Source organism: Salmo trutta, chromosome 29, assembly GCF_901001165.1.
Source record: "Salmo trutta chromosome 29, fSalTru1.1, whole genome shotgun sequence".
NCBI classification, from domain to species: domain Eukaryota; kingdom Metazoa; phylum Chordata; class Actinopteri; order Salmoniformes; family Salmonidae; genus Salmo; species Salmo trutta.
In genome coordinates, this window is record NC_042985.1 from 32,131,569 (window position 1) to 32,144,295 (window position 12,727).

The window sequence follows — 12,727 nt, forward strand, 5'->3', positions numbered from 1 at the left end:
CTAAAATGATAGCCTCAATACTTGACATTACTTGATACACCTGTGTGTGTCTGTGCGTGTTTGAATATGCAAAGGTGGCTATATGCAATTTCTGTGTGGTAGAGAGAGAAAGAGAGGGAAAAATAGAAAGAGAGTGTGTGCCTGTGTGTGAGACTGAAGCACACACTGAGCAGTGGAGAGAGAGAGAGAGGAGTGATTTTTCACCGTTCCACTCTGTGATTGCAATGACACCGCCTCAGTTTCTTATTACGAGCATTGACTTTCATGGCTGGTTCTCTGGGAGAGGAATCTCATCTATGCAGTCTGACTGTGGGTCGGCTGCTAGCGTGGCGCTGCAGCTCTGCTGTGCTCCAGTGCTGGGATTATGCCGACATTTACCAACCTGGGGAGGTCAGCCTTGCACTGCACTGTGCCGCGCCTGGGCTGCCTCTGGGTGATCACTGGCACCATTGCGCCTGGAGCTGCCTGCCTGCCATGGTTAGGCTTAGCCGGGCCTCCAGAGTAGAGAGAGAGATGCGCTGCTTCCCTCCCTAGTCCCTACGCAGCAGGAGCAGCAGCCTAGACAGAACATTGCCACCTGGTGGTGCTTTATTATTTAAAATCCCTCGACTGTCTTTCACAGCACAGGCTCCCTCATACTCAGAGATCAGCAGCAATCTCACTCACACTCCTCTCTTCTCCTCTCCAAAAAGAACACAACTGAGAGAGGGAGGCCTTTGCATGCGTGTCTGAGAAGTAATCATATTTTCTCAAGGGTTTACGCAAGCTGGGTAATTTTGTCAGTTCAGTGGAGTGTGAGTACCAGTGTGTAGTCTATGTGCTGAAAAATGGCACTGTTCTATTAATCATGCCTGAGTATTATACCAGGTAAGCCACGACAGCGGCCATTGAAATGCGGAAAACGGCCATGTAAACAACTTCCTCTCTGGCCGGATGAACCCAAGTGGGATCAGACATCGCTGCTCAGTGCAGATCCCTTTCATTTCCATAACAGAGAGGGGCACCAATCATAATAAGTCTTATGAACACCGGATAATATAAATTGTAGCTGGGGAAAGTGGAAGAATTGAATCAGGGGAAATAATGGCTTGACGCTGAGTAGAGAGGGTGGTGGTGGGTGGGCTGTAATTCTTAACAGTGTTTGACTATCACAAATACCAGGACCCAGGTCCCAAACGAGAACATTCTGCCTGCTGATCAGGCTGGGTGTGGTGTGTGTGGAGCTGGGTGGTGGGGGTGGGGGGGGGGGAGAGACGACGACAATACAGCGTGCCGACAACAATCAGTTTGATGCAGCCCTGCTCTTCTCAATAACATGATGCCTCCACTATACACCTCTCGGGAAATCATCACCTTTTGCTCTTCAAAGCATGTTGAAAATTAAAGTCGAAATTACTGTCGGAATTGCCAGAGTTTTAATCAAGTATTCTGTTTCAACTTTGGGCTACCAGTCGCAGGCTGAATGCTAAGAGGAAGTCTGGCATTATTGTGAATATTATCTACCGCTGATTAGTTTCAGCCAGCAAATTATTAAGTGCCAAAATAAAAGAACCGAGTGAGTGAGAAAGAGAGAGAGGGGGGAGAGATTGAGAGGACGGAGGAAGGGAGACAGAAAGAAAAGGAGGGAGAAAGAGAGAGAGGGAGACAGAGAGATAGAGGGGGAGGAAAAGAGTGAGACGGAGAGGACCACAGCTTCAGGAGACAACGTCAGTGAGGAACATTCACCGACCTGTTAAAGGAAATAACTGGGTCATGGCTGTTCCCACCGTTGGCAGCTTCATTAAAGACATGCAATAAATACTGAAGGATGAACAAAAAAACTGAGATAGGAAAACGACTTCAAATCAATCACCATACAGGCAGAGAGAGATAAAGTGTGTGTGTGTGTGTGTGTGTGTGTGTGTGTGTGTGTGTGTGTGTGTGTGTGTGTGTGTGTGTGTGTGTGTGTGTGTGTGTGTGTGTGTGTGTGTGTGTGTGTGTGTGTGTGTGTGTGTGTGTGTGTGTGTGTGTGTGTGTGTGTGTGTGTGTGTGTGTGTGTGTGTGCATCCTGGTATGCTGCCCCCTCAACTCCGGTCGGTACTTTAAAGTCTCACTTGGTAATTTGTGGGAGTGATGGCTGCCGGGTGAGACAGGGTAATAAGAAAACAGGTGGATGTGTGAAAGCAGTAGGAGGCAGGGTGTAGAGGGATGAGGGTTGTTCACACTAAATGGCCATTAACTATATTTGAGCATAATTGATTTGGGAGTGTCTTTCCAATTTCTTGCAATTAAATGAACTGGTGGTGATTGAGGCTATGACTGAGATACGCCATTCAACTGAAGGGCCATCTTACGTATAAGGACTGAGCAAATAATGTCTTTGTGTTGTCTCGTGCTGACGTTGACCACAACCACTGTCTTATTTTACAACAACACCCTCTAGCTAGCATCTCAACTTCATTCTGACAGTTGATTTGACACTCATAGAAAAAAGGCATCCAAATAGGTTCTTCGGCTGTCCCCATAGAAGAACCCTTTTTGTTTCCAGTTAGAACCCTTTTTGGTTCCAGGTAGAATCCTTTTGCAGTAGAAAGGGTTCTACATGGAACCCAAAATTGTTCTACTTGCAACCAAAAAGGATTCTTCAAAGGGTTCTTCTATTGGGACAACTGAAGAACCCTCTAAGGTTCTAGATAGCAGTGTACAGCTACAGTAAATCATTTTTATGATGCAGTAATTGTATTATAGAAAAAACTACTTTGAGACAACCTTCTCCTTATTGGTCCATGATTTAAAATGATCATATAGTTTAAACGTATTATTATTAAATCCACGCTGCTCCCTCTTTCCAGCCTGTGGACTTTGAGACTAAGAGGGCATACACCCTGAGAGTAGAGGCATCCAACACACACTTGGACCCCCGTTTCATCGCCTGGGGCCCCTACAAAGACACAGCCACGGTTAAGGTTATGGTGGAGGACGCAGACGAGCCGCCTGCTTTCATGGCAACTAGCTACAGCTTCGAGGTGGAGGAGAATGCCCCTGATGGGACCGTGGTGGGCCGTGTACATGCTAAAGACACAGACGTGGCCAACAACCCTGTGAGGTAGGCTACTTGGAACACTCTCTCTCACTCTCTCTGTTACTCATTTGTGTTTGTTTTTAGCGGCGCTGTCTGATTATCAACCCCACCCAGTCTCATAGTGTTATAATACATCCTTTCTGTTTTAAATTGACAATTTTATGTTGACGCGTAGATGATTTCAGTTTCAAAGGCCTCATCTCGTCAACATAAAATACTGCAGGGCCCTAGTCAATCAGTAAACAAAATAAATATCCAATATTATTTCCTGCTCTGCGGGAACAAATATTTAAATTAATATGCCGTTTTTTTGTTCAAACTATAAACATTGTTCCATCGAAGACATTAATCCAAACAATGCAAAACATGCATTCCTACAGCACAGTAATAATTGAATATGTGTTTACTTATCACTACTGTTCACTGCAGGTACATGATTCCCCGCTACACGGACGTGGAACAGTTCTTCAGTGTCGGCCCAGAGGATGGCATCATCAAGACCACCAGACCGCTGGACCGGGAGACACTACCCTGGCACAACATCTCTGTCAGCGCCACTGAGATTGGTACGCCACCCTCCACCATCCACCTCGGGTTTCAAATTAGAGAGTAGCTGTGAATACCAGAGATGCCATACCTCCCAATCCAGGAAATGTTGTGTCCCCCCCCCCCAGCTCTTATGTCGTCCTAGAGCCGCCACCCCTCAAGATGTTTTTAGAGAAGATTACCACAAAGTGCCTTTCAAAAAGTGAAATGAGTAGCTAGAGACTACTACAAAACATCCACATCCCCCAAATCAGAAATAAACATCTTTAAGTTGCTGTTCTCTGCCTGTGTGATTCTACTCCACATTATTATGTCTGGTTTTGAAGTATATCTGTCTCAAATATTTCCATCTCTCCTATCAGGGATAATTTGATGCATCAAAAATGTATGTCTGGAACTTCAGTTCTGTTGTATTATGCACAACACTCGTCTGACAGCATCATTTCCAAGCATTCAACAACCTACATAATTTCTTATACAATAAACAGGGTCATACTGTGCTGTCTTCTCATTGTGTTTGCAGTGAATTTCAGAGGGAGCTGGTTTTGTTTTTCTAGCAAGCCAAATCCCATGAATGCGCACTGAATCACTAACTTGTTTGTTATTCATTTTTGTGATTCCGCACAGGGGGACATCACCAAGATACAAAAGTACGTGTCAACATCAAAGTCAAAGATGTGAATGACAACGCCCCTGAGTTTGCCACACAGAACGAAATCCTTGTGTGTGAAAATGTCTCCCCTGGCAAAGTAAGTCTAATCATTTACAATGTATATTGTACTTTTTCCCAAGTCACATTTAGAAAAGACAGATCTTTATGCATACTAGTAACCATCATGTGCAAAAATATATTTCTATTATATTGAATATGTTCAGTGTTTTGGTGGACTCTGTCTGTACTAACTCCTGTGGGTGTTGTTCAACTCAGCTCATAGAGACAGTCAGTGCAGTGGACAAGGATGAGATGGTCCACCGACAGTACTTCCACTTCAGCATCGCCCCAGAGGCTGTCAACAACCAGAACTTCTCCCTGAAAGACAACAGAGGTGGGTGGCTCAAGCATTCTATTTCCAGTGAGAAGAGCGACTTCTGTTTGGACACTTTTACTGTCTTTATAGTGGCTAGTCGGCAGTCCAGTACTCCAGTCAGTGAGATAGAAAACCACTGGGTATTTTTCCTTCTTTACATCAATTCAAGTTTCTCTACATCCAGATGGGAAGTGATTCAGCAGATCTTTGTACACTGAAGTTTGATTTGAAGCTAGATCCCATAGAGCTCCCCACTTATTAATTACCACTGGTGTCTCTCTGGCGTCCTAGCCTCTACATCGGTGAACTGCTGCATCTAGGAGACTGAGCCTGTTGGATCAGTTTGCAGAGTTTGCGATTGCATTAGCTATCCCTACATCACACTCTGTCTGATCAGCCAGAGGAGTGGAGGTGTGTGTGTGTGTGTGTGTGTGTGTGTGTGTGTGTGTGTGTGTGTGTGTGTGTGTGTGTGTGTGTGTGTGAGAGTGAGAACCTCTCCTTCTGCCTGCCGTATTTGGGGGGCTGGTTGGCTGGTGACTCATCCCAGCTGTCCTTAAACTCAAAGCCCCTTCCAGTCTGCCAGTCACAGTGATGGAGTGGCTGGTTAGGCGAGCTGATCAGAGAGAGTACCTGTTACATTCCATTTCAACAGATGAGGCACAGTGGTATTTATCCCCAGAGGATGCCATCTCTCATCAGAGGAGAATTACTCATCATGGGGATAGCGTTCATCAGCCTTGTTTATAAACTCCTGGATTAAAGATAATGAGAAGCAAAAGTTAATCACAGAGTTTTGACTCCATAAAAATACTTGATTAGACTTGCTTATATCCATAGAGATTGCTCAGGACCATGTGACAAAGCTATTGTAATGACTATGATGGAGACATTCAACAGCTGCTGCGGGTAGTTCAGTCAGCATTGCCATCTTTGAACAGGCAATTACATGACACTTCTCTTAATGACATGCATCCATCAATATTTTCTTCTACAAACTTAAGCCAACTTAAGCTCTTTTTTCATCCTCTGCCATTGCTTTAATACTCGTCCCGACCGTGCCGTAATCACAAGCTACTTCCAAGCATCTCTCCTTCTGTGATGGAGGAGAATGAATGAGGGGGAATGAATGTGTTAATTGCAGTTTAATGGGATTTTTTTTTTATCCCCAGATAAAGTCATATCAGACTGTTCCAAGCAGTGCTGCAGTGACTATACTGCAGCCAGCATGGCAAGGGATGGCTCTCTACCCGTTTGATCTGCTTTAATGAGAGTCAAAATGAGTGCTTTTCAGCAGTGTTTTCAAAAATCCAACAATATGAGCAGAACAGATTACAGCCCCTCCGATTAGTTGGGTTTAAAGCATCCAAAGCATCCTTTGAAATGGACAGCTTTCAAATCTAAATGTATCAATGTATTTTCTCGTGATTTTCAGAGTTTGCAGTGTCTGTCTGAGACAGCAGGGGCTATTTCGTTTTTTCTTGCGCTATCATAACTGCAGATGTAAAAACATTTGCTCGTATAATTTTATGAAGAAAATGTTCCTCAAAAGTTGCTTCTTATGAAGTGCTTCTTTCAGCCATACTACCTTGTAGGATATTTAAGTTCTAATGGCTTTAGACTGTGTTCTACCTCAACCCTTAAAAGATACTCTACCAAGGCAATGATAACCTTTCTTAGTATGATGTAGACCTATAATGAATAGCGCAGGATTCATAGAGCCCGTTCACCCTTCCATTCTGTATGCACAATAGCCTTGTCATGAGAAACCTTTTCTGAAAAGGGTATAGTGGGCTGAGGACACCGCTGTGAGGGAGGGAGGGAAAATGACTAAGCCACAAGCACTTAAACGAACTCGCTCCATCTCTGTTCTGAAAGCGACCTTGCACTGAGTTAGGAGAGTGCACTTGGCATCCTTCCACCCTCACCCAGCCCCAAATAAAACCAATACAGCTACCTCCACGCAAGCTTTGATTACACTTCCAAAAGCTAATAAATGTTCACAATATTACAATAATGTAATATCTGGAAATTCACAGCTCATTGCTTTTCCCCCGCGGCTACACGTCTGCCTTCTGCCTTCTGAACTCGTTGGATGAGTAAAACGCTTCGGTTATAACTATGATCGTGTTAAGCAGTCTGTACACTACCAGAAATACCCCCCCCCCAGCAGAGATATTTAAAGGACCCTCTTTTCTCTGTACTTATTCTACTTCGGCTCCTCTCTTGTTCCCCACAGACAGCACAGCCAGCATATATGTGACCCGGAGGGGCTTCAGCCGGATGACCCAGGATGTCTACTTCCTTCCCATTGAGATCAACGACAACGGCATCCCTCCCATGAGCAGCACCAACACGCTGACCATACGAGTGTGCAGCTGTGACAGTAAGGACACCATCCTGTCCTGTAACGTGGAGCCTTACATCCTGCCTGCAGGCCTCAGCACCGGAGCTCTCATCGCCATACTAGCCTGTATCGTCATTCTCCTGGGTGAGCATCAGCACTAAAGAAAACATCAACTTGCATTCAATCTGTTGTTGATCTAATATTTAACTCATGTTTGATCTTTTTTCCCATCCTGAGTGGTGCTTATCCTTAATGTTTTCAGAATAGTTTAAAGTATTTATGGAACAGATGCTTGACAGAATATTAATAGTGTGCGTTTTGATTATTTACACAGGCTCAATTAATTATTTATCTTGCAATTAACACTGTTTAAAAAACGTCAGACAGATTCATACCACCTGTAATACTGTATATTTTTGCACAACTAATCCAAATGATCTGTCAAAGCCTGGCTAATTAGGCAATGTTAAATGCGAAAGGTATTTTAAGAGCTGTAAGAGCTAGAGCTTGTATGATTGGCTGACTGATATGTTTCTCATGGCAGCGATCGTGGTGCTGTTCGTGGCCCTGCGTCGTCAGAAGAAGGAGCCGCTCATTGTCTTTGAGGAGGAAGACATCCGTGAGAACATCATCACCTATGACGATGAAGGCGGTGGAGAGGAGGACACAGAGGCCTTCGACATTGCTACGCTACAGAACCCTGACGGTGCCAACGGCTTCCTACCCCGTAAGGACATCAAGCCTGAGCTCCAGTACCCAATGAGGCCTGGCGGGCGCCCCGTGGCCAACAGTGTGGATGTGGATGATTTCATCAAGACCCGCATTAACGACGCGGACAACGACCCCACGGCCCCTCCCTATGACTCCATCCAGATCTATGGCTATGAGGGCCGGGGCTCCATCGCAGGATCCCTCAGCTCCTTGGAGTCGGTGACTACAGATTCAGACCTAGACTACGACTACCTCCAAAGCTGGGGCCCGCGCTTCAAGAAGCTGGCCGACCTTTACGGCACCAAAGACTCTGCCGATGACAACTCTTAACGTTCACCCATTTCCCTGACCACCTCCTTGCACCCTTTCTCCAACCTTCCACTGACTTTGTGTGGTGCTTGAAGTTTACTATAAGTATACCACAAGCATTTTTATTTATAGTAAACTTTGTTATTTGTACGTGTAAAGTATACTTGCAGTATACTAGATACCTGTTGGGGATGTTTGGTAAGGAAGGACAGAGGGTATTGAGGAGGTGGAGACAAAAGAGCGAGAGAGAGAGAGAGAAATATAAAACACATTAAAAACATTTAATAAAAACACCTCTGTGGGATGTACTGGTGTGTATGGAAAATTAAGACATGCTTAATGTTTGTGGTGAGAGATCAAATAACACTCGGTATTTCAATTTTTTATTCATTTTGTAGGTTACTACGGTTTGGGGTTGGAATGTGGGTCACAGAGAGACATGTAATTGTTGATACTGTGAATGAGCTCACAAAGAGGAGAATAAAAAATTGTTGCCTTATATCAATGAAAAAATGATGAGAAAACAACAAAAGCAAACTGAGACTGGTCGCTCGTGTAGCACCTCCATCTTCCTGAGGAAGATGAATTCAACAAAAACAGAGACAGTCTTTTTTCACAAATCCAGTGAAAATTCCCCCCTTTCAGCCCAATTTCACCAATGATAAATCACAAGGAAAGACCTGTGAGCTCAAAAATCGCCTTAAGTAATGGACACTCTTGCATCACAGTGCATTTTTTGCAACTTGAAAAATATATCCTAAAGCAAGCTAAAGTACATATAACGTATGTACAGTACAATGTGCAAATATGTCTCTTGAGGATCAAACGTGCGCCTATTGGTTCTTGTAAATCTCATTTTTTATTATAATGTTATTATGATTATTATGATTTTTTTTTTGTTCTCTTCATTTTTTAAATATTTTTTTGGGGCGTATGTTTTTCTCCCTTGTTGAGAAAATAGCAATCTGTCCTGTCGTAGTGAATGACGCCTAATTTCTATGTCGAATTTATGGTACCTATTTGTACAATTTTAAAAGTTCTTATTTTAGTACACATGCAGATATCAGTATTTCAACATGTAAGAAAAATGTTACAGCATCACACTTATATTTTATGAACATTGTACTGTTGCTTTATTATGTGCTTCTATCTAAGAAGCGAAAAACTTTGAAATAAATGCTTTTTATAAAACGATTGATGGTGTTAATAAATCTGTAAGAGCAAAAGAGCAATCTGTTCTTTCCCTAGAGGTGATCTATGTTATGATATTGAACGGTGTCTACTGGATGATACTGGGAGGACTTAGAGTAATAAAGGAGTTCAATATACAGTCGCAAATGGTGCCACAGAACAACCAGTGACACCATGAATATGCACACACACGCACACACACTACACACACACTGCCCACACACACACACTGCACATTCATGTATGGAGCTTTTCACTAGTATGGACCCAGGATGTCAGTGTTCCCATTGACCATTTCCTGAGATTAACGTATCTCTCCCAGGGATGCTCCAAGCGAATTTATTCAACCTCTCCAAGGGATGCTTCCCAGCTAAAGGTCAATGTGCACTTTAACACTGGAAAAGCCAGGCCTGGAAGGACTCCACTTTGAGCCATTTTGACAGCAACATTCTAACTGTCTAATATGTACATTTCACATACAGTGCCTTCCGAAAGTATTCACACCTCTTGACTTTTCCAAATGTTGTTGTGTTACAGTCTAAATTTAAAATGGATTACATTTAGATTATTTGTCACTGGCCTACATGATACACCATAACGTCAAAGTGGAATGAAGTTTTTTTTATGTTTAGAAATGAATTACAAATGAAAAGCTGAAATGTCTTGAGTCAATAAGTATCAACCCCTTTGTTATGGCAAGCCTAAATAAGTTTAGGGGTAAAACATGTCTTAACAAATCACATGAGTTGCATGGACTCTGTGTACAGTACAATAGTGCTTAAAATGATTTTTTTTAATGACTGATGTACCTCATCACTGTACCCCACACATATAATTATATGAAAGCTCCCTCAGTCGAGCAGTGAATTTCTAACACAGATTCAACCACAAAGACCAATGTGGACAACGCCTCGCAAAGAAGGGCATCTATCTATATTTCATGTCCTGAATACAAAGTGTTACGTTTGGGGCAAATCCAAGACAACACATCACTGACTACCACTCTTCAGATTTTCAAGCATGGTGGTGACTGCATTATGTCATGGGTATGCTTGTCAATGGCAAGGATGAGGGAGTTTTTTTATGATAAAAATAAATGGAATAGAGCTAAGCACAGGCAAAATCCTAGAGGAAAACCTAGTTCAGTCTTCTTTCCAACAGACACTGGGAGACAAATGTATCTTTCATTAGGACAATAACCTAAAACCAAATATACACTGGAATTGCATACCAAGACAACATTGAATGTTTCTGAGTGCCTATGTCACAGGGGTCGTAGAATGGAGACCAAGACGCAGCGTGGATAGGGCTCATTTTCAATCTTTTAATGAAGACACTTAACAAAATAACATTTACATTTACATTTAAGTAATTTAGCAGACGCTCTTATCCAGAGCGACTTACAAATTGGTGCATTCACCTTATGATATCCAGTGGAACAACCACTTTACAATAGTACATCTATATCTTTTTTTGGGGGGGGGGGGGGGGTTAGAAGGATTACTTCATCCTATCCCAGGTATTCCTTAAAGAGGTGGGGTTTCAGGTGTCTCCGGAAGGTAGTGATTGACTCCGCTGTCCTGGCATCGTGAGGGAGCTTGTTCCACCATTGGGGTGCCAGAGCAGCAAACAGTTTTGACTGGGCTGAGCGGGAACTGTGCTTCCACGTGGGTCGTGCACGCTGGGACCACCAGGTTAGAGTGGCAGCGTGCACGACCTACACAGTCTCGTTAGGTACTTAGACTAGAACAGAAAACAACTACCCACAACCCCAAAGGAAAAACAGGCTGCCTAAGTATGGCTTCCAATCAGAGACAACGAAAGACACATGCCTCTGATTGGAAACCATACCCGGACAAACGTGAAAACCAGCACATAGAAATAGACAACTAGAACAAACCCACATAGAAACAGAAAACCCAAAATACATACAAAACAAACCCGCCTCCCACACCCTGACCATACTACTATGCAAATGACCTCTTTCACTGGTCAGGACGTGACAGCCTAGTTACCGTTTTTACTTAAATTGTCTGGAAAATCTATTGCAAGACTTGAAAATGGCTGTCTAGCAACGATCAACAATCAACTTGACAGAGCTTGAATAATTTTTATAAATAATAATTTGCAAATATTGTACAATACAGGTGTGCAAAAATCTTACCCAAAAAGACTTACCCAGAAAGAGTTAGATCTCTAATCACTGCCAAAGGTGTTTCTATCATGTATTAACTCGGGGGTTGAATAATTATTAAAGCAAAATATATTAGTGTTATATGTTTTATCATTGTTTTATAAGAGTAAAATTTTTCTTACACTTTGAAATTACAGAGTATTTTGCGTAGATTGTTGACAAAAAAGGACAATTGAATACATCTTTATCCCACTTTGTAACACACCAAATGTGGAAAAAGTCAAGGGGTGTGAATACTTTCTGAAAGCACTGTAGAACAATGTCCTGGTGTAGAGAAGAGTAGGCAGGAGGCAGTTGTAGATTTACAACTACTGAATTTATTTAAGCACCATAGATTAAAGCGGGACGAAACCCAAATGCTGTTGTGCTCAAAATATATCTTCATAAACAAAAAGGCACAGGGCGAACCCAAAGTAGAAAATATAAAGTACTCAGGGAATAGTAGGAAAGATTTCTCTCAGAAAAACAAGTAACATTTACAATGACCGACAAAGACAAATGGCAGAGTGAGTATAAATACAGTGACAGAGTGGGGATTGGAACCAGATGTGTGTAATGATGACGAGACAAGTCCGGGGTTGATGAGTGAAGGGCGTTTGCCAGCACTAGGTTCGGAAGCAGTTAGAAGAACGCCTGAGCCGAACAGGAGGGGAAGCGAAAGCTAAGGCTGGTGTGACAAACACAAATAATCCTTTGGTTGTGTTTATGAAGGTCTTGGGTAACATTAGAATACACTTTTTTTTCTTCAAAGAACACAAAAGTATTTTCATTAGTTTATATTACCATGTGTGGAGCGCAAGGAGCAGCAGTTATTCTTGGAAATCTATTTTGCTTTGATTAGTGCTTTTTGAGGTCGGTTCGGTTTCGGTTCGATAATTAAAAAAATATTCTGGCTTGTGATTTCGGTTCCGATAATTATTTTTGAACATTAAAATCATTATGAAATAATGACATTAAAATGATTTTAAAGCTTTTTATTGAAAATTCCAAAGCCAAAAATAGTGAACATTCCAATGCCAAAACATTTAAAATATCCATTGTCTATGAAATAAACATTTTCAGTGGTGTTTTACTTTTTTATTTTATTACTTAATACTTTTCATTTCTTTAGTCATCCTATTTAGCTAGGCTAGCCAAGCTTAAGCATGCAGTAGATTTGTCCGAAAAAATAATTTGACTAGTTCTTCAAAGTAGATAAGACATACTTTCACTATCCCTCTTGTAGTTGTGTACATTCCTCTCATGTCGTCTATACGGTCTCTGTGTATCTAACCTAATGTATCAGGTGTAAAAGTCTGTCCATCTCTGTCTGAGTTTTTCTTTATTTTAATAATTTTCTACAT

General features: G+C 42.2%; 1 protein-coding gene across 3 annotated transcripts in view; it reads left to right on the forward strand.

Moving 5' to 3' along the window:
- Positions 1 to 9,193, forward strand: part of LOC115167409 (cadherin-11) — a 67,893-nt gene extending 58,700 nt beyond the window's left edge. For all 3 annotated transcript variants that reach the window (XM_029721812.1, XM_029721813.1, XM_029721814.1), the window contains 6 exons: positions 2,832 to 3,085; positions 3,491 to 3,627; positions 4,235 to 4,356; positions 4,536 to 4,653; positions 6,872 to 7,123; positions 7,524 to 9,193. In XM_029721812.1, coding sequence (XP_029577672.1) covers positions 2,832 to 3,085; positions 3,491 to 3,627; positions 4,235 to 4,356; positions 4,536 to 4,653; positions 6,872 to 7,123; positions 7,524 to 8,020 — 1,380 coding nt within the window. In that variant the 3' untranslated portion in view covers positions 8,021 to 9,193. The remainder of the gene's footprint in view (positions 1 to 2,831; positions 3,086 to 3,490; positions 3,628 to 4,234; positions 4,357 to 4,535; positions 4,654 to 6,871; positions 7,124 to 7,523) is intronic.
- The last annotated feature ends 3,534 nt before the right edge of the window (positions 9,194 to 12,727 follow it).